Source organism: Eurypyga helias, unplaced genomic scaffold (assembly GCF_000690775.1).
Source record: "Eurypyga helias isolate BGI_N326 unplaced genomic scaffold, ASM69077v1 scaffold10566, whole genome shotgun sequence".
NCBI lineage: Eukaryota > Metazoa > Chordata > Aves > Eurypygiformes > Eurypygidae > Eurypyga > Eurypyga helias.
The window spans coordinates 31,488-53,163 of record NW_010257215.1 but is presented as its reverse complement, the minus strand read 5'-3'; the positions used below and the strand labels follow the sequence as shown (position 1 = coordinate 53,163).

The 21,676-nt window shown below is 43.3% G+C and overlaps 1 protein-coding gene across 4 annotated transcripts in view; it reads right to left on the bottom strand.

Moving 5' to 3' along the window:
• Positions 1-907: 907 nt before the first annotated feature.
• Positions 908-21,676, bottom strand: part of SLC6A6 (solute carrier family 6 (neurotransmitter transporter), member 6) — a 48,334-nt gene continuing 27,565 nt past the window's right edge. For 2 of the 4 annotated variants that reach the window (XM_010153936.1, XM_010153934.1), the window contains 10 exons: positions 19,066-19,198; positions 15,580-15,714; positions 13,539-13,642; positions 13,301-13,425; positions 9,144-9,256; positions 6,593-6,730; positions 5,461-5,563; positions 4,443-4,543; positions 3,588-3,758; positions 1,614-2,167 (listed from right to left, as the gene is read on the bottom strand). In XM_010153936.1, coding sequence (XP_010152238.1) covers positions 2,027-2,167; positions 3,588-3,758; positions 4,443-4,543; positions 5,461-5,563; positions 6,593-6,730; positions 9,144-9,256; positions 13,301-13,425; positions 13,539-13,642; positions 15,580-15,714; positions 19,066-19,198 — 1,264 coding nt within the window. In that variant the 3' untranslated portion in view covers positions 1,614-2,026. Of the gene's footprint in view, positions 1,035-1,613; positions 2,168-2,557; positions 2,561-3,587; positions 3,759-4,442; positions 4,544-5,460; positions 5,564-6,592; positions 6,731-9,143; positions 9,257-13,300; positions 13,426-13,538; positions 13,643-15,579; positions 15,715-19,065; positions 19,199-21,676 lie in introns of those variants that run through there. The other 2 variants (XM_010153937.1, XM_010153935.1) reach the window with 2 other exon arrangements.

Below are 21,676 nucleotides of genomic sequence, written 5' to 3'. Positions count from 1 at the left end.
AGCCAACAAGCTAATCAACAAGTGTTTGTGCTGCTACAGCCAGTTAATCCATGGAACAATAAAAGTAAAATAAAGCTACTGTGTAGGAATGTTAAGAACTGGATATGTCCTTAACATTTGGAATGACAAATTCTGCCCTGATAGACTAAGCTGACAGCAGAATAAGCAGAGGCAAGTTCTGCTATTATCAAGCATTTCCTCTAAATATGTTCGGATAGCCTAACTGTGGTATAAGAAAAAAAGACATCTCCCTCTAATAGAATGCCCACAAGAAAAGGCCGAGTTTTGCCAGAGAACCTGTTCCCAGCACAACCTGCTCACGTTGAGAAAAAGAAAAAAAAAAAAAAAAAGAAGCTTTTGCCCATGTTTTGGACAATTTTCAGGGAGCAATTCCCTGTGGAAACATCCACCTGGCCCACACAAAGTGGAACCCCCATTCCTACGCTCCTTGTAGTGGTTTCTCTTGACACCCCAGTCTAACCTGGATTGGTATGCAATTCCTTCTGACCAAATACAAAACTTTTCAGTGTTACATGTTCCCTCTGCTTTAACTTAAAATCCCAAAAGCCCTGTTTCTTCAGCAGATAAGATTCATAAGCCTCTTAAATATGTCTGCCACCCTCCAACCCCCCTAACAAAAAGCAAACTTACAGTTTAACCCAATGATGGGCAAGGAGACTGGGGGCCCTAGGTCCACTGCTGCGATTTAGTAACATGGGACATAGTCCTTTTATCTGTTCCCACAACAGCAACCACCTCACCCCCAAATAAATAAATAAAGCAAATCCTGGTTACCGAACTTGGGAAAGCATTTTTGAGATACATGGATGAAAAGCACCTGTTTGCTGAGTGATATTATTATCTTCATTACTATTATTATTAACAACATGTCTGTTACAACTACCGGTTACACCAGGTGTAGGTGAGCAGTTGTGCTCTTCCTGCCGGGGATGACCTGGTTTGCGTTCACCTTTGGACGGTCAGAGTCCAGAAGGCATCCTTTTATTTTTTTGCCCAAAATCAAAGTCCAATAACTAACACGCAAACAATGAGCAAGTGAACATCAGAAGCCCCAGGAGGGCAGGTGCTCCTTTTCCCCAACTCAGCTCCTGGGCACTCGCTCCCGCTGTCCCAGGGACAGGCCACTCCTCCCAGTTTGAAGAATTCAAGTTTACACCAGTGCCACCACACTAAAATACGCTTTGCTGGAAAACTCAGGAGTAGGTGCTCAACCGCCCTACTCACGCACAAACAGCAGGCATTTCGTTTAAGTAAAAAACCTCTAAAATCTAACAAAAGAAAATTTAAAAAGTGAACCATGCCAAATCCTGAAAAACACCTTCCTAAAGTCCTCCTCTTGCCTGTGTGACAGGGTCTCAATGCTGTGCTTGGGAGGGACAGCCACAAGGCTTTCCCCACCCAGCTTCTCTGCCTCCCTCGCAAACTCGCTGCTCCAGCTGCTCGGCTCTATCTTTATCCAGGGACTGTGCTAAACATAACTGTACCCTTTCCCTAGTGTGACCCTGAAGCCCGTTGTTCACCACAATTGAACCAGAGGGTGGAAATACTACACCTTTGAAAATTCTCTTGAAACAGCATCTTTTTTTTCTTAATCGTATCTCTCAGCAGAGCTTCTTTTGTGTGTTCTGTAGGTTACCCTGCTCCCAACCATACCAGCACCTAAAATTGCTTTCTGAGACTTGAATATATTGCTGGCAAGACAATCAATTCAAGTGGTAAGGTGTATAATATTTAGAGATAAAGATATATATATTTAAAAAAACCCAATAATAGTAAATTCCTGTAATATGTCTAGTCTGATATGAAAGCTCTCCCTCTACAGAGAGACATCTGCTGTGATTACCTTACAAAATATTAAAAAAAAAACACACACAAAAAATAACTTTCTCTGTGAGAAATAAAAATAAATCCTAGTGCAAATATAAAGCTCTGTAAACCTGGTCCTATGAGAATCTATGGTTAGTAAACGGCAGTTAAAGCAGGTTTATCCTCTCACAGAGAGAGCTCACATCATGGTTTCCACAATGATATGAGTTGGCTTGATCAATCCGCCATTTGAAGTTCCATTGGGGCAGAAGGGGGTGCCACTCTCCGTTTCTTTGGACCACCGATTCACTTCCTTGGGGGCAGCCACCGCATTTATCCTCTGAAAAGAGAGAAGAAGAGCAAAGGTTAGAAGACCAAGCAGCCCCCTGCGCAGGATGGAAGATGCGGCAATCCGAGGACGGCGACGGTGGCCATCAGAGACGCGCGTATGCCATGTGGCTCTGTAAGGGCACGGGGACCCGGGCTGCAAGCACTGCGTTCAACTTTGGCTCAGCTGCAGCAGGCTTGACGCAGGCAAGTCAGACGGCGTTAGCCAGCATCCTGCACGCTGGGCTTTCAGCGCTGCAGCTGCTGCTCAAATAACGTGTTCTCCTTCCTCATTTAGAAACAGCTCTGCCTTCTGGCCCAGCCGTTCATTGCCAAGTGGCAACTCCTCTCCTACATCGCAGTTCACAAAGGAAGAACTAAATGGCATCTGACCAGCGTTTACTCTCTTTCCTTTCCTAACATGGTCTTTGAGGAGTGTTTTGGCTACTTTTAGACTTGTCTCTCAATAGATGGTGACAATGTAGGCAGGAAAATAAACACCCATGAAAATGCTCTGGCCACAGCTGAAAAAGACCATTAACACTCGGAGGAAAACAAATGCAAGCATTTGTGCCCTGGGAAATGTTCTTTTTTAATTCTATTCTCTCTTTTTTCCTAATCTGAAGTGTCCCACTTTCTCCCCTGAGAATACCCTGGGATGCACTTAAGACCTTTTGATTTTGCTCATTAGGCAAAATCAAAACTAAGCTGAAACCTTAGACGAGAATTGCTAAGTAAGTTTCATGCTTGCCCAGTCTCTATTAACTTTCCACTGGAAGATAAACAAACCAGGGAAACCTGCACTGAATTGCAAATGCAAGAGAATGCCTGCAAATCTGCACTGTCAAGTCTGAATCCAACCCATATTTTTCCAAAGATCAGGGCAATCTTGATTTGATTCATTAGTAAAAAAATAAAAGGTGAAGCCAATAGCAGGAGGGTTTGACTTTTACTCAGTCCCTCAGCGTGAAGGCCATGCTTGAGAGCCACACAGTCCACAGGTGAACCCAGTTTCCCTGAAATTCAATGAGCTCTTAGACAGTCGAGATTGACCCAGATCTCTATTTTCTCAGTGATTTGTAGGATGGTGCTTCCTTGTCCCCATGGGCTGGACAAGATCTGGCACAGTGCTTGAGCACTTGTCTGCACGTGGAGGCAGTGATTTGCCAAGCTAGAAACTGCAGAAGTGGGATGGAGGTAAAATCACCTGGTGTTTGTCTGGGGACAGAAGGCTTCATGTTTGTTCTGTTTCTACTGATTGCCCAAAGGACAGGTGATCTTTAACAGTCTTATTTGCATTCATTGCAGGAGAGGCACCCAACTTTGCCCTACCTGGACAAGATGGCAGTTTTCCAAGCACTGTGCTTGTTTTGTATAAACCACAGACAGTTAAAGCTCCCTTTCTCCTCTAGACAGACATCCATGGCTCTTACCTCAATGAGTGACCCATCTGACTGTATGATGCGGATGACCATCACCATAGGGATGCAGATCATGGAGGAAAGGGCAAGAACCCAGCCCAGGCCAATTGCCCAGTCTGGGTATGTGTAGACCTTGTTGTAGGTCAGTGGTTTGTACTTGGCCAAAGAAAAGATGAAGCACCCCTGTGGATAAGAAAGGAAAACAAAGTGAGGCTCAAAAAATGCTGAAAGCAACAGGGGTCTGGTGCTACCACTGGCCCTAAGGAAGACAGGCAGCAAAAGCCAGAGCTGATGGATACCATATGTATTTTAAACCAACAGGGGAATTATTCTTCCATTTAAATTGCTGAAAGAGCACCTGCATCTGCTTATAGGTAAATTGTTGCTTGACAACAAGGGGGTTAAGCGACGGTGCTGAACAGCTGCAGGACACTGCCTGTTCCTTTTCATATTTGCTGTACACTGCAAGGAGCTTACTGGGATGTTCTCTGCAGCAAATGAAATCCTTCAAACTGAGTGCCTGCCTCAGACTGCTCAAGTCTTTTTGTCAAAATGGCCTAATAGTCCTATCACTTATAGGGACTGTTCTTTGGAGAGGGAGTTTTCTGTGTCACGAATGTTGTATTTTGACAATCCTAAGAAAAATCCACTCATATGTAGCCAACTACAATTTGCCCAGGCACAGCAGAGAGCTGTCCCATTAACAGCTAACATCTGAGAAGATAATGTCTTTGAGGGGTATGCTCAAGCCCCCAGCAACTCTCTGCATATTGGTCTGTGAATGCAACATCCTTCAGCTGCAGAGCTGGAAGAGGCGGCTCAGAGCTGCTCTGTGGAAGACACAAAAGAGCCCAGGCCAGTACTCACCACGCAAAGAACTGGTGTGATCACAATCCAGCTCCATTTCATCCAGGGACCAGGTCTGTATCCAATCATGTCCTCAATGGCATCATAAATATTATCAGCGCCTGTAACGGACAGCAAGCACATTTATCAGAATCGAGCATATGAAAGCCATGTAAGGGCTGTGGGATTACAGCTGCTTTCCTCACCCCCTCAAGGGGTATTTAAAGGAGAGATGAGAGTGTCAGAGGTATTGTTCAAATGCTTCCCACGGCTGTGAAGTTCAAGCCAATTTTCTCCTTGAAAACCTCAAAGTTTGGGGGATTCTCTCATCCTACACACCCCTCGTTATTTAGGTGCAGGAGTGCAATGGTAATCCCTGCTGCCCACTCCTTTCCCCAGACTCTCACTGGTCTTGCCAGGGGGATCTCTACGGGAAGGACATGGCAGCAAACAGTACACCCGGCTTCTACAGAAATTCGACTGATACAAAATGAAGGCTTTGTTTGTTTTGTTTTCCTAAGCAGATGGAATACAGTCCTAAGCAGCAAACATCTGATCATTCCTCAGCTACAGTCTCTGGCAGCGACAGAGGTGACTGTCAGACCTGGGTACTCGGCATTGCCTAAAAGTAACGGGACAGAATACGCTTTTCTGTGTGCTTTCCTTTTGTGTTTCCTATTTGGTTGACTTGCCCCTTGCAGACCCTGCAGTTCTGAAAGGAAATTCTCTGAGAGAGAAACAGAAGTTTTCACGGCTGGCCAAACTTTCAACTCTCATCCCTAAACTTAACACATGTAAATGCTTAATTGTGCCTTTATTAATTAGCAATGGAAAAACACTCCGTTTTGTGTGGAAAAACACTGAAGGCTGGCTTCTTCCCAGATGCAAGTTTGTCTCAAAGAGGTCAGTGCAAATTTATATTAATGGCATGTGCCTGTTGCTAGGAAGAACATTCTGGGGTGGCTGATGATTAAATGTTTGGCTAGCAAAATTGTCACTGACTCATCAAAAGGTATCAGATGAAAGGATTTTCACTTACCATAAACCCAGGCTACAGCAATACATTCAAAGAATGCAACCCACAAAAGGCATACACCACTAGCTGCATAGTAGTCAAAGAGTTGAAAAACATACATGCCACCCTGGAAAAGAAAGACACAATGGTTTAGGAACCAACAGGAAAAGAAACCCTGAATACTTCAGTACCAGCTCCCACTAACATATGCTGACATATCTTAATGACTGCTATCAAGCAAGTAGGTAAGGTAAATATTTGGCATTACCTTCCCCAGGGAATATGCATGTTTACTACAGGAAGCATTCCAAACAAGATGACGATTAAACAAAATTAAGCCACTTAGTATAATCTACAGAGACACTTAAATCTTTCCTTCTTAGAAGTATTTTCAGATGGGCAGTTATAGAAACAAATGATGTAAAGAAATAATTGGTCCCCTCCTAACATAAATGCCTCCAAAAACACTAAAAATGGAAGTCAGTTCATCAAGAGGGTCTTCATTTATGAAATGAGTGGAAGGACTTTTTTCATGAGAAGAGTTCATCTTTTTCGTTCTAACTCTCTTCATTTATACTATGCTGTTAGACTCTTTGCTCTCACTGAACTGTATATACCTGCACTTTTACTTGACAAACTGTGTTTGTTAGGCACCTCTGTTGCAGGTGCTATTCTAATTCCCAACATCGTGCCCTTCCAGCTGTTTTTAAAATCTGGCTTGGATTTTATTTTGGAGATAAATATCACAACGGTGCAGCCACTGGAACATATTCCCATCTTGTTTACACTAGAATAAATCCTGGGGTATTTAATGGATCCCTGCAAGCACTGGATGGATTCTTAATCTGCTCTGCTGAAGGTTCCCAATGTGTTTCAACATTTTGAGCCAGATGTTAATATTCATACTCATGTTGACTAGTACCTGAGATCGGATTGAATTTAATGAGATTTCATTTCTCTGTTCCTCTGGCTGAAAAAGGGAGACTAGGTATGTCCCTTTCAAAATGCTTTTAAGATCTAGGGATGAAAGATGCTCTGTAGATCTAAAGAGTACTACGACGCTGTGTGGCTAATTCCATGCAGTCTCATTCATAGCTAAAATTGATCTAAAATCTGGAGAAAACAGAATGCAATTTCCAGCACCGATGCCACTTACCTCAGTCACCATAGTTAGTCCCAGAAGATAGCTAAGGAAACATACTATAGCGATGAAGATTTCCCGTCGGTAACCCTTCCTTAGGAAGGATGGGTGCAGATCAACTAATGATGTGATCTGTCCTTCAACTTCAACAAACTACAGGGGAAAAACAACAACAAAGAAACATGAAAATTACCCGCCACACATTTTACCCAGGCTCATACTTGAACAAAGGCCCCACAGCAACACCCTAACTGTCCTCTGTGGCAAAATGCTGCTCGGAATACATAAATCGGAAGCCATTCCATTGCAACCCTCAGGTTGAAGCGTGGGGGTAGCTCTCAGGTTGGAACAAGCTTTCGGAATGGCAGTTAATTTCCTAGCAGCTTTATGAACTACTGAAGGGGCTCTGTAAAAGCAAGCTGCAAGGATAAAGGAACTTAATTTGATGACAGGAAGGCACTTATGTGGCTTTAATCTTGTCACTGCTCCAGATGAATACAAGATGTATGCTAGAAAAGAGACAGAGACTCAAAACACTCAAAAAAGCCAAAGCTAGGAGAATACCTCCCAGCCTTTTTCTAATGTGCCAGAAAACCTCAACCTCACCCCCCCCATGGCAGGGGGGTTGGAACTAGATGATCTTTAAGGTCCCTTCCAACCCTAACCATTCTATGATTCTATGATTCTAGGTACTAGTTAGGTTAATTCCACAATTGGATATAATTCTACTCTTGGGTTCGCTAGTGAAAATCCAGCCAAGGGAAGGCAGACTTTGATGTGAAACAGCAGCACTTCTTGACTGAACTTGTCTTTTCTGAACCTGTGAGCAGAGTACCTCTGACCGAGGTACTTCTGCAGCAATAACGGAGCTGTTGATACAGGCCCCACACAAAGATCTGCACGTGTAAACCAAAAATGAAGCCCTGGATAGATGAGCTACAAATCTTCTTCTATCTAGCTTCATGATAGCTGTATTTGTACTTACTTGCTGTTGGAAAACTACAAGTAAGATGCGTAACTTGTGTATTTATACGGCACTTACAGTGGCCAGAAGTGCCCTGTAACAACTCAACCCTCTTGGACCATAAACAGAAGCTCCATTTTGGAAACACAGCCTGACCTGCAAACACTCCACCAGATTTTGTTGCCTCCCGTCTTGTTAACTTTGATTTCTGTAGAACTGGTTTTCTTTTTAAATGCAACCCTTTCCTTTGGGCTGATTTGATCTTAAACTGCTCTGGCATTCCAGAAACTTGCTTGACTGCACTCCAAAAACCAGAGGGGTGGAGGAGAGAAATTAAGCGCTCCAATTAGTTTTAATCATTCTACGCAGTGAGTAGGTTTTTAAAATTACTAGACAGCTTCCAATTTGCATAAGCACAGGGTTGTTGAACCACCGCATCGGGCACTTTTACATTTACTTTGGAGTGATGGAAATTTGCTCGCTAGAGTTCAAAGATTAAGCCGTAAAGAGCAATTTAGGGCAAATGGAATATCAAAAAAGTAAGGGATTAAGTGCACAACAACTGGGTAAAAATCCATTTACAGGTCTGTCTTCATACGAGAGAGCATTTAGGCTAAATGAACATATCATCCTCCACTGGGTTTTTATAACCTCAGTGGCTTTCCATTTGAGCGCAGAAAGCTGCCTGTTGCCCTTAAAACTTTGGCAATTTTGAACGTGCAGTTACAGCATAATCCCTGGTCACCCATGTTTCCTTGTAAGTGCACTATCTAGGAATGATTTACAAGTTCTTTGGAGGTATTTAGTCCAATATTTCTATAAGCAGCCACTGGAAAAAATAACCTAACTTCCTGGACTGAAATTTTTTATTTTTTTCATGCTGAATAATTAATAGCAGCATGTGCTATATAATTAGTACAGCTGGAACCCGAGATGCTTTCTGGCGCATTTGGAGGTACTGAATGTTCACTGTTGACGTGGAAATCAGCAGGATCCCACATTGCTCAGCACCTCTGAGCCCAAGGCCACCAAAAAGGCTGCCGCTTTGTCCTCTGTTCATGAAGCCACCCTCGATATACTACTGTACAAAACATTTTGTGCTTTTTGTGCCTCACAAAGGCTTTGCTATTCTTTTTTGGGCACTTGGCAACTATCAAAGCCTGTATTTATGGTAGTTATTAATTCTTATAACGTGTTTTAATGATGGGGTATACACACTGCAGGTGATGGCAATGGCACAGTCCTCTGTGGAATAGACTGCGGTAGTTTTTATGTTCTTAAAATGATTAAGCTCTTCTCCAAAGTAGGAACAGTGACCAAAATGGTAGTATTTTGGGGCCAGACTGGAATTGATATTTAGGTTAGGGAGTACTCTCCCGGTCTTATGGATTCCATTAACTCCTAATGAGAAAGACCTAGTGAGCAGCATCATACCATCAACCAAGAGAATCATCAAATGCAGTCCCTGTACTAAAAAGCAAGCCAGATTTATTCCTCTTAAGCAGCATTAGAGGTATTCTTTTCTTATGTTTGCAAAACCAGCTTTTCTCAGTCAGCAGCACCGAGACAACCGGCCACATATCTCTTACCCATAATACTAACCTGGCTATCCAGTCCAAGCAACAGAAGCATAATAAAAAAAAGGATTGCCCAAAAGGTGGGCAGCGGCATCATGGACACAGCTTTTGGGTAGGCAATGAAGGCCAGGCCTGGACCTAGAGACAGAGAAAATAGGAAAGGGGGAAGGGAAGGGAAGAGAAATAGTAAGTACCAGCTCTTTGGTAAAGGTAGCCACACTCAAATGCAAGAATGCCCGGTTCCGTTCAGATAAATCCAAACGCGGCTGGAAATACCAGAAGTGAAACAGTTGGGCTCTTTTATCTGAAATCGAAGCACGCATGACTACAGCAGAAACCACAGGCAAACCCCCGAGGCCATTGCTAACAGATCACCAGTTTTAACATCTGCCTCAAACATGCTAATAATGGAAGTGGTCCTACGCCTGCCCTGCATGGACACAGGACACTGGGGGTTGGGGGGGAGAAGGGGTGACCTAGGGGAATGGCAGAATCCCACTGCTAGCCCATATGGTCACAATGGAGATGATGATGATGAAGCTCTTTTGCATGCAGGGAAGGGACTCTGCTCCAAACATTCCCTGGGATCTTTGCTAATGCAACCACTGCCTCCCTCTGTATACAACCTCCAAACCCAGCATGGCTTGTCTAGAGCAGGGTTTGTACTCCAGGAACCTGCTCCTTCCCTCTGCAAACCCTCACTGCTGCACTGAAGTGATCAGGCTACTCCTAGTTATATCAGCTGTGGTCCCTGAAAAAAATGCTTCCTGTCGTTAGGAATGGCTGGTGTGTAAAATCCCTTCCCCATCCTGTCACATCACCTGCCCCTATCTGGCCAGCCTAGCCAGACCTGCCATGGTGACACTAAATACGACCACCATGAGGCCCAACTGCAGAAGGGATTGCAACAGTCTGGGAGCAGCCGTGGGGCTGGGATTAAGCGCCCGGCTTCTCTGCTCTGGAAACCCAAGCCTTGTGTGCAAGGGCTCATCACTAGACTGGGTGTCATCTGCGCCGTGAACCAGGCGGCATCTCACTCATACCCACACTCCGAGCATACGTGCAGTGCTCTCCATGCTGATCTCCAAAGGCACTCTCACCCGGAGCCAGGTGCTATTAACTGTCGCTTAGGCGAGCTTTTGTTGAGAGAAAGAGCCCTCTCCAAGTGGGAGACAGGAACACTGGCAATCCAGCATTTACAGCAGGCTCGCAAATTGGCCCTAGAAATTTGGTGAAGCCAACAAAAAAATCTGAGGGCAGACCCAGGAATGCCCGGCTTGCCTGCTTGTTTGCTTTAAGGAGCCTTGAAAACCGGTATTTTTCAGGATTTTGAAGTGGATTCAAGTAATTTTCAATGGGAAAAGGATTTTTTTAAAACTGCTGCAGTGCGGGGATGGAAATCTTATCTGATCTGTACAGAAAAATGTCTAACGCTGCTCTTCCTACCTCCCACTTTTCCTTTCCAACAAGAAAGATGGAAAAAGAAGCAAGAGAAAGAGGTAAAAAAAAAGATGACTTTTCTTTCAAACTAAAGAAAACTTTAAGTCACTGAATATATTTGAACAGAAATAAATACAAATTAGCCAACAATTGAGCAACTAATTTTATTTAAAATGAAACACAGCTAAGATTTTATATGACAGAAGATACCAAAAAATTGGTGAATGTCTCAAATTTTGGGGAGCTTTGCCTTTTTTCCCCCTAATTCAGTGGATATAGTAGATCCTCCCTGAGGGAGAACTGCTCCCAGATGGCATTTGCAGCTGATCTGTGCAATGGATGAGACAGATGTAAAACTGCTCTCCTCAAAACTTGCTGCCATTCTGTGTGCTTTGGCCAGTGAAACTGTCCTTGCACTGTGACACAGTCTAATACCAAGTGCCCTAAGCCCTGTGCTAGCTCTGATTTTCCTCTGAAACTAAGTGTTGAAATATAAAGAGAAAAGTCCATTTGAAAGAAAATGTTCCTGGCATCCCCTCGACTGAACATAAATAATCTAAAATTGTATTTAACTCGAAACTCTGTTGCTCTGAAGGGTGTTTTGCAAAAGTGAAGCACTTGTGGCTGCTATTAAGAGCTAATTAGGACTGCCACAATCCCAGCCCACTCGCTGGCCCTTTGCCGGGCAAAGCACTGTGGCAGGGCTGGAGACGTGCCCGGGGAGCAGAGCACTGCGGGGGCAGAGATCGGGCAGGCGCGAGGGAGACCGAGGCGCTACAGTCAGGCCTGCTTAATCTGAATTTGCTTGCAGTTGGATTTAAAAAAAAGGCAAATCTTGTGCTGTTTCAACACAGCTGTGTATCGCACAGGCAGGGAAGGTTTCTTCCAGCCAAAGAGAGGCGCAGCACAGATTAGACAGGACTCACTATGGCTTGTCGAGCCTCCACTGCTCCCCTCTCTCCCTTTTAAAGTATTTCTGAACAAAACCAAGTGCTGTTTATTAAAAGCCTGCTTTTACTGGGAAGTGAGAGGGATCTAATTTAACTGTTGTGTAAAGCTATTAAAGCCAGTGAAGGCTGGCAGCAGCGATCAGTGCTCTAAGGGGGAGCCACCCCTCTCTGCCGAGGATGTCCCGGGAGCATTGCACCAAGGCTGAATTTGGCAGAGGTAAAAAATGTGGCCATGAAATTCTGCTGCCAGCAAATTTGTTGACATTCCCCTGGCTTGCAGGAGAGCAAACAAGGAAATAAGTGGTGTCACGCATAGGGTAGGAGGCATTTAGCTCGCCAGGAGAAGGCCTCGTGGACAACGTCCTCTCCCCAGTGCTATGGCCAAGCGGCAGTGCCTCTGCCCACCTTTTTCCTGATTCAGGGGAGCAGTTCTGACCTTGTGGCATAAGAAACCAAAAAAGGCAAAGCCAAAAAAAAAAGAGGCTCAAGCACCTGCTGAATGTCTATGCTGAGCAGTCAGCAGTGGGGTGGCAGCCAGAGCCTCCCCCATAGTCCTGCACAGTCCTGGAACCTTGTCCCAGGGGGACCAAATGGTCTCCAGTGGCTCTGTGCTTGATCTCTGCCATGAAAGGCAGTGAGGAAACCCATGGGAAGTGGTTTGGATAATTTTGGAAACGTTTTTTGTCATGTAAAAATGTCACCTAGGATTTAGCCAAAGACCAGCCAGTGGGCAACCCGACATTGCAATCTCTGGCCATTAGTGACTAGGCCTGAATGTAAATAAAGTAAAATACCTGAAGGAATTGACAACAAAGCATGCAAGACACCAAAAACCGAGTTTGGAAGCCAATCAGTGCCCTCACTGTCCCTATAATAAGCTATAAAATCGCTCCTTTAAAAAAAAAAAATTAATTTTGAGCTGTTGGTGAAAAAAATGCTATGTAAACACTAAGTCTGTTAGTCAGTTTGTATTTACACATTACTTAGCAATCGAGTGTTACTATAAAATTGTTTATTCTAAAAATGTCAAGTAGCAACAATATAGCTGCCTGTTTATCAGAGATTTAATAATAAAAATTAGAATAAATATTGACCAGATAAAAACCTAATATGGAAATATGTAAAAATGCTATGCTTGGAGCATATCCACCTACAGACTGAAAAAAAAAAGGGGCTATTTATGATTCATTCAATAGGTTTATTTCCTTGCTTCCTGTTTTCAAACAAAGCAATCAACTTCTGATCAAAATAAGTTCTATGGCCAAGACTGTCAACTAATCACACTAGCAAGAGGTATGCCAATTGCAGCCATCCAAAAATCCAGTGGTGCCACCACTGGTTTTTCATTAGCCCTTGTAATATTCCCACTGCAGCGCTCTGCTGTGAGCGAGCAAAACTAAGCTACGAAAACACATAAACACTGGCTATTTGCATCTGAATGAAAATAGAGGTAGTCTGGAAAGAAGGATGGAATACATTTTGGAATCAATGACATTCTGGACCTCAGATAACGGTGTAGCTACCGTAACTCTAATCGCAACTCAAATGGATTAGCACGCTTTAGGAGATGTGTTCGCTGCCCTGTTAATCAAGACAGAGTAAACAATACAGCCCCGGCTAACCCTCGCTGCCCTAGATGAAAGCCCAAATCAACAACGTGCTTATTTTTCTGGAGATTATGGGAAACCTGGTTCTGTTTTTATCGCTTGGATGTTAGCTGATCGGGTCTGCAGAACTGTGCTCACACGCTAGGCGGCAGTGCCCACCACCACTGCCACCAACACCATCGTACCTGACTCTGCCACATCAGCAATGTTCACCCCTTGCTCTTGTGCCATGAAGCCCAGGACGGAAAAAATTGCGAAGCCAGACACAAAACTGGTACCACTGTTCAGGCATCCCAGCAGCAAACAGTCCCTAAGTCACACATATGTCATGGAGCAAGTTAATTAAAAAAAAATTAACCCATTGTCCCTACTTTATTTACATCATTTAGCTAAAACACTAAACCCCCTTGGATGGAAACTTGCCTATAGCAGTTGTATTTGTACTTGTTGTAGCTCCCCAGGGAAGTCATTGCTCCTAAGCAGATTGCATATGAGAAGAAGATTTGTGTCCCTGCATCTATCCAGACCTAAAGGGAAAGACAGAAAGACTGTTATTACCGGCATCATCGCATTGCATCGCTCAATGCAAACACAAAGTTCAAACTATGCAAAATCAACAAAATAATTGCTTCCATTGAGGGTGATAGCTAAAGGATCAGGGAGGGAGGGAGAGAAAGAGAACATCACATTTGCAAGTTTGGCTTTTACAGGGAAAAGAAAATTGTTAGCGTCAGTGCCCACAAGAAAATCATCCTACAACAGTTCCTGTATCCCCGCCCCAGAGATGCTCAGTATGTCTATTTTCTTAGTCATTCAGCTGATCGTTCCTGTTGGCGCAACAATGAACGCGTTTCAGTGCAATAGGAAATGCAGAAGTATTTATAACATTGCTGTTGTAACCCATTTCAGTTAAAACCAGCTGACAGTCACTGAATGGATGATGTTAAAAGCTTGAGAAACAGGTTCGTGTCTTGGGTTTGTTTATTTTTCTAGCCTTCTGGTTGTTTTTGTATCGGTTCAAATGCAAAACAAAAAGCCGCAGGGGTGGGTGGGGAAATAAGCGAAATACAATGCACTTTGTAAGATATGTGTCTGATCTTGGTCTCATGATGCTTTCTCCTGACAGCATTAAAAAAACATATACAGAGTGAAATAACAGCATATTATCAACTTCTCGGTTAGAAAATACGTAGGAAGCTATCAAAATGCATCCATTGAATCCCATCTATTCACTTCTTTCTGCTAATGCAAGTCTGCTAACACCACCAGACACCACCAAAGAGCCTGAGTAAGTGAGAATTAAGACCATAGACCATTACCTCCTCCCTCCCACCAGTGCTTTCCAGCACCTTGCTGACTGGTGTCTCCTTGGAGTTGATGCTTTTGCTAGACTGTGGGAGGGGGTCTGCCAGCTCGCATGAATCTCTTCTACATTATCGGCTGATGCTCTGGGCTTAGGGCTAATAGTAGATCATAAAAATGATAGAGTCCCATAAAAGAAGATTCGTGCATAAAATATAATGTGAAGAGGGTGTCTTGTATAAAGAGGGTAAGACTAGAGAATGAAACCTTCCACAATGTTTCTTTCAATTACGCTTTTCCTACTTCAGTTATTTAGCTATCATTGGAGTTTTATTTTAACCAAATACTCATTAGAAAGAAATAGCAAAGACACGTTATTCCCTCTCACTGTGACCAACATTTTACTATTTTCAAAGATCCCTTTCTTTCTTTCCTTTTTTTTTTTTTTTGGCAGGGTATGGCCCTTTTTTTTTTTTTTTTTGCATTTTTCACGTGATCACTCTTGGCTGAAATGATGCTGGTCTGCTCAAGCATCAGATATTTGTGCTCTGCGAGCACAGACAGGAATCTTTATCTAACCACAGCCTACACAGAAAGAGTAAGCGTAGCTCCACTAGCCAGGGCTAGGTGAACAGCAGTTCCTGTGCCTCAGAAAGGATTTTTCTCCATCTTCGCATGGGTTTTCATTCTTCTATTTCATTCACTTCTTTCCCAGCCTCCTTCTATTGAGCAGTGGGAGCTAAGTGACACTGGTACTCACAGTTGTCGGTTGTTGTTCCATCTGTGATGTGCACGTGTCTCTCCTTCGAAACTAAAGACTATCCTCATTAAAAAAATGCATCTCCCTTACCTTACCAACAAGAAAGCTGAGATTGTATAACGGGACAGAGTCTACAGCCTCAGAGTCCTTTGACACAAAAAAAAAAAAAATACACACGCATACACACACATACATACACATGGAAAGATGCATTAACACATATAACAGTGACCTTCTCAAGCAGATCTCTGGAAAATATAACCCAGCATTAATGTTCATGCCATATTTAGACTTCTAAAGACTGAGGAAAAAAATATCTACTGCCATTACATCACCACCATTACCCTCCACCATCCCCCTTTGTGTAGGAAATCGTCCCACTCCCCACTCCTGGTTCTGTACCTGTGGGTCGGCTAACCGTGAGATATCAGGGTAAAGATAAAACTTGATGCCTTCTGCAGCTCCAGGCAGGGTCACACCACGGATGAGCAGAACAAGGAGCATGATGAATGGGAACGTGGCAGTGATGTACACTACCTGGCAATAACAACAAAAAAGGTATGTTCAGTCTGTGGCAGTCAACCACGCAGAATCAGGAGATCTAACGATGGGAACTCAAAGCCCCCTGAAAAGGACCCAACCTGACTTTCTGTGTCTACTTTTAGTTTAATGGTATTTACTACCACTTTTAGTTTAATGGTCTTTACTACCTTATTACTTTAGGCCTCTAGGCAATGCAAGTTCATTAAACTCCCCAGAGCCCCACAGACAGTGGTCACGTCGCTCAGGCAGACAGCATGCAAGATTTTATACAACTCATGACTTTGATTAGAAATTCTGCCTTTGCCCTGTTTGTCCTCCTCACATGACAAGGGCACCTTTGCCAGGGCACCTGAAGAGATTCCCCTGCCAAGGGCACCTGAAACATTACCTCATTCTTTATTTGAGCTGAAAAATTGCAACCCGTTTTGCAAGCTCTGCTGCTACGTCTAATTCTGCCGTGCACCCTCCCTGTTGCTCCTGCACCTCTTTCAGAGATGGAGATAATTTGGACCATGCTCCTCTGTCTCCCTTCCCATCGCCTCGAACGCATGAAGCCCTTCAGGTTGGCATCAGCCTCCGCAGCGGTAATTTCCAGTCCCATAACTTCATTCTTGCCTTTGCTGTCTATTCAGCAACATCATTACTGGAAACTAAGGCTCTATTCATCGAGTTTTGAGAATATGTCTTCATTATCTTTAACCTCTATTCCCACTCTCTTTGAATAACAGCCTACTTCTTCTCTTCTTGTTATCTTCTCTTTCATTTGATGAAAGAGCCCTTTGCTTTAATCTCCAGCACGAGGGTTAATTGAGCTTGTGTTTGGACAGTTCTATCTTTAGACCCACACTTTTTGACCTCTAACATTTTGTTTTCTTTGCTCATCAGTGCTTTCTCTCATTTTTTATATAACCGCTGTGTTACAGTCAAGAATCACTACTGTCCAAGAAAGGGCATTTTTTATGGAGTCAGATGATCCCCCCCAGGTAATTACAGTTTCCTGCTGTGAGTTAAAATCTATTTTTGTTTTCCAGAATTTGTTTAACTACAGCAAAGCTCTCGGGATGCACCCTTTTTCTTCTTAAGTGTGTCCTCTGAGAATAATGAAGAGAACTCAAAGCCTGCATTGCCATAATAATTCACAGAGCTGGACTGATTTCATAAAATGAAAGGAAGTATTTTCATTTATGTCCTTTTTAACTCTCTCCTTCAATTTTCTGTGTATTTTCCACTGACAAATAAATATTACACATTAGGCCACTTTCACCAAAACCAGTAAGATAAAAGGGGGATTTCTGTGCTTTCTAATTTTTTATATTATAAGCCAGGCCTATGAAAAATCAGAGTCTTCTTACAGAAAATAAAACGCCTCGATGTTATTTGCAGGAACTGAGTAAACAACACTCAGAAAGTGGCCTTTGCGCTGCAGGTAAAGATTCTCTCATAATGCGGGAGGAATTTTTAAAAACAAGCACATTACTAAAACATAAGCACAACTATAATTTTTCCTCATGATTTCATGTTTATTTGACCAAAACACTACTACAAGATTTAAAAACTATGTCTCCTTTTTTTTTTTCCCTGCTCTCCAAAGAGCCATTAACACACTGGAAACCAGGAAAGTGCTATAAACAACCATCTACTAAAGTAAACTAGACATCTCAAATATTTCTAGTCCTCCATTAGAGTTTACAGTTTAGTTTTCTTTGACCCCAAAGTTAATGGAGTCAACCAGAGATTTTCCAATGGTTTTGTTGGGCTCTGGCTCTGCACCCTCACGAGCTCAGATGCTGCGGAGGGGAGGCAGTGAATTCCTACCAACTTGTCTTAGAAATAAGACCATTTGCTGAATTCCCAGAAAACACAATTTTTTAGATAACTGATTTTAACAGATCTGTTTTCAACCTGTTACCTTCAGAGGGGCTTGATTTAGTGCACCAGAGTGAGCTTGGACAAATCTCTCGGCGCTCCCGTACCCTTTACCGGGCAGACAGAGGGCTCACCACATGTACTGCAGAAATGTGCACTTCCCTCAGCTACTGCGGGAGATTTATTGCCTTCACCTTAACTATAAAACTTACACAATCACCTCATCGGGTCACATCAATCAGAGGGTACAGAAAAGCAAACATTTTTGTCAACGCACACTTTAGAGGTGCAGAAGCTGTTCTCTGGGGCAAGCTGACACAAATCTAGGGTAAGGCACCAGTGTAATTTTAACGAGACTCCCTGATAAAAATCACAGAAAGCAAGACAGAAGTGACAGTAAAGCAAGTAGTTTAGTCAACAGTGGAACTAATGAGGTCTGGTTTGCTACAGAGTTCTGTCTCCTGGTTGATTCTGTAGCATGTAACAAGGCAAAACTGCTCAATGATGCTTTTTCTGTAGTTGAGGCATTTGCAATTTCTTACTCCTCCTGACATCCTTTGGGGGGTCATAAAAGGTGGGTTCACCCTGTGGCCTTTCTCTCAGGTGCGACACTAACAGGCCCTTCCATCTAGCTGACAAGAACTTAGCATCTTAAGACCTCTCTACCTCTGTTATATTTTCTAAAATGCTGCCTCAACCAACAGGTTTGAAAGCTGAGCGCCACACATATGCATGGCTTAAAAAGCCTTTTCTCATTAAACTAGGATTAACAACACTACTGTATGCAAGGGGCAATAATATCAAGCTTCATGTTGTTAAGTGATTGGCCAAGATTTGGTGTAATTTGTTTCTTACACTAGAGTAGGATGAGGATCAGGAATGATTTAACTGTTATCCTTCAGAGAAAAACATGATTCTAAAGACCACGTGATGAGGCTAAAAACACAAACTATCCAGACTCGTCGTTAATGAGATTGCTTCTAAACGAGTACCTAAGTTTAGTCTTCTGTGTCTACACAGAGCTCTTCTGTAAGTGAGCGGCATTTCAAAAATGCTATGCATCCAGCAGTTTCCACTGACTTAAAATATCCCTACCACAGCTATGTTAACATCCAGCCTGCTGCACTGAGAATGAACTCGGCTGGTGTGAGATCATGGACAGGGAGAGCAGAGCACCACACGCTGCAAGCGTAAGACTTTCCACAGTCATGACATGCATCAGTGGGATGCTCCTCCTCAGAGATGCAAAGCGGTACTCAAACCCTGCCTGTAATTGCATCTTGATGCCCTTGACTCACAGACATTTTGGGCATTGACAATGACTTTCTAAAGTCAGTTGAATCAGAGTCCCTCTTTTACTCAGTGCAAAAATACATTGTTTGTGCAAGGAAATGGTAAATATCTTTAAAACCAGCACTACTTAGCATTCCTAACATCTGCTAACTACCATGATTATAAAAAGGGTAAAAGAGCACTTACTTTCCCAGTGGATTTGACTCCTTTCCAAATGCAGAAGAAACATATCACCCAGACAAGGAGAAGACACAGTGCTAGATCCCACTTGATAATACCAATATCTTCGATTCCCGAGGATAAGCTCAGCACGTTGCGCCTGAATATTTGAAAGGAAATGAGAGAGAGATGCAGGAGCTCAGTTGATGCAGGGTCTGGTTGTGATGTCTGAGAGGGCGCAACGGTGTGTAGGGCAGCAGACGCCTGGGCAGATCCCTGCCCTTTGAATGCTGCTTGCGAAGTCAGGACAGCTTATGTAAGCAAAGCTGAGCTCTGCAGCCCTACATCTTCCCTAGGTTTGTGGGAGTCTTTTGTTCAACACATTGCACAGCGTTTCATTTTAAGCTGTTTTTTAGCAGCCGTGACCACGTCAGTATGAGATAAGAAAATATGCTCAAAGCACGGCGGCTTTCACATCGATTCCGTTGGGGATACAAGACCCTGGCATGGCCACGATCCCCGGTTTCGAAGCCACGTGGCAGCACTGCACACAATGTCTCCATCATGGACACTCGCAACCGGCCTGCAGCCGTGTGTTTCTCCTCCTTTTCAGTTCATTAGCAAGACTGTTGCCAGGAGGAAAGGGAAAAAGCAACGCAGAGAACCATCACCCTGTGCAGCTTTGCAGGGCGAAGACTGGAGCTGTTATCAGTTCTCCCCCCGTGGCCCCCCAGCACACAAACACTGCCGGGGCCCGCCGCCCTCAGCACTGCCGCCACCGGGCTCTTGTTTAGCTAACTCCAGATATTTGGTAAACTTTATTCTGTCACTTAGGTTAATAAATAAAAAGAAATTCCTAAGCAGGGTCTTAAGGGAGCAACATCCGACCATCAAAATACTCTGTTCCTGAGGGGAAAAATTCATTAAGGCTTCTCTCTTTTGGTAATTGCCATGGGTTATGGTTAAATACTGATGTAAAGGGGTTTGTTTTGCTTTCATGCAACATACACTGTCCTCACACATTGGACAGACCTTGTCATACCTGACACTTAGTTCATTTGTCAAATATGTATGAAGGAATAAACTGTTTCTTACTGTTCACTTAGCTAAAACTCCTCTGCAAATGAACCTAAAGACTTTCTGCAAGTCAAGGAGAATTTTGACCTCAGTCACAACAAAAATGCCTTTCCCCAAGACTAGAAAAATTAACTTGCTACCTAACAAACTTAATTATTTTTTCTTTTCAGACAGCTATAAAAGTCAGCCACTGTCCTTCATCTAAGGCGTGGAGAGCAGAGCCCACAGCAGTCTAGGGTGCTGTACCAGGGTCAGGCCCACAAGCGTGGCGTGCGCAGCTTTGCGTGCGGATCCAGTACAAGACAAACCACCGTGGTTTGTTTTTCCCCTGAGTTAATGAAAGTGGGGTGAGGTTTTTTTTGCTATTACCATGGAAATCATAGCGAATTAAGTCACTGATGGAAAATTTGCAATTAGTTTTTGGAAAAAAATAACGTGGATCAACCAGTTTAATAGGACTCAAAGCCTCACCCATCTGTTTGTGCATCTGTTTGCCAATGCACTTGGATTACCTGTGTGAAAGTGTTCTCACACCAAATGCTTTAGGCTCTCTGAACGTGAATGTTATTTTGTTATGGAAAAGGACTAATGGCACCAGACAGGGCAAGTCTGCCCTAATCAGCACAGCTATTCAACAGTTACGTGAAAACCCTCGGTAATGAATATTTGGCATAAAGTTGCAGTCCTGGTTCACCTGAGCTTAAAGAAACCAGGGAGAAACCCGCTGTGCATTTACAAAAGAAGAAAATACATTTATAAGATGAAAAAGTACAGCTGCAACCTTCTGTGGCTTTTTTAAAAATAAATGGCAATTTTCCAATCTAAGGGGCAGTTTATATTAAAAAGGCAACCTATAGACTTAGCTCTCAGGAAACCATGGATAATTAACTGCAAATGCATTTTGGTATAAGGAGCTCTCTTAATGTATTCAGCTAAGACTTCGTTGCTTCTTATTAGAGAACTAAAAGCAAGTGGTCATCTCACCTCGAGTTTGCCTCAGCAATCTTTTCAAGCTGTTTTGGAGGGCACCCCAGTGGCTTACTGAGAGCCAGACAAGTTGTCTTCTATTGGCAAGGCAGCAAGCACGCTAAATGATGGGCTGGCTTGCCCTGTCTTGGGTTATCTCATCTCACAAAGACCAACCACCTCAAGGAATCCACTCAGAATTACCAGGGGAGACTCAGCATTGAAACTGTTCAATGGAATCTAACCCAACACAGTTTTGCAGCAGAAGCACTCAACCCAGATTTGTGATAAGCTGAAAATTCAAGTTCAGGAAGGATCACGAGCCGGGCTATGCTGATAGCTCTTCAGTTTTGTTACATAACCCACTGCTGCTCAGGCTCAGCCAAGCCCACTCAAGTAACTTCCCATCATTTATGCATGAAGTTGTTACTAATTCTAATTTATAGTCTTGATGCTGTCATTAACTGTCAGTCATATATAATCAATGGGACAACAGGCTGGGCTGAGTTCACTGCAAACATGAGCTCCTGAATCCTGTTCATACACTAGTCTGTTCTAGCGGTGTGCAATATGGAAATGTAATAGGAGCTGTAAC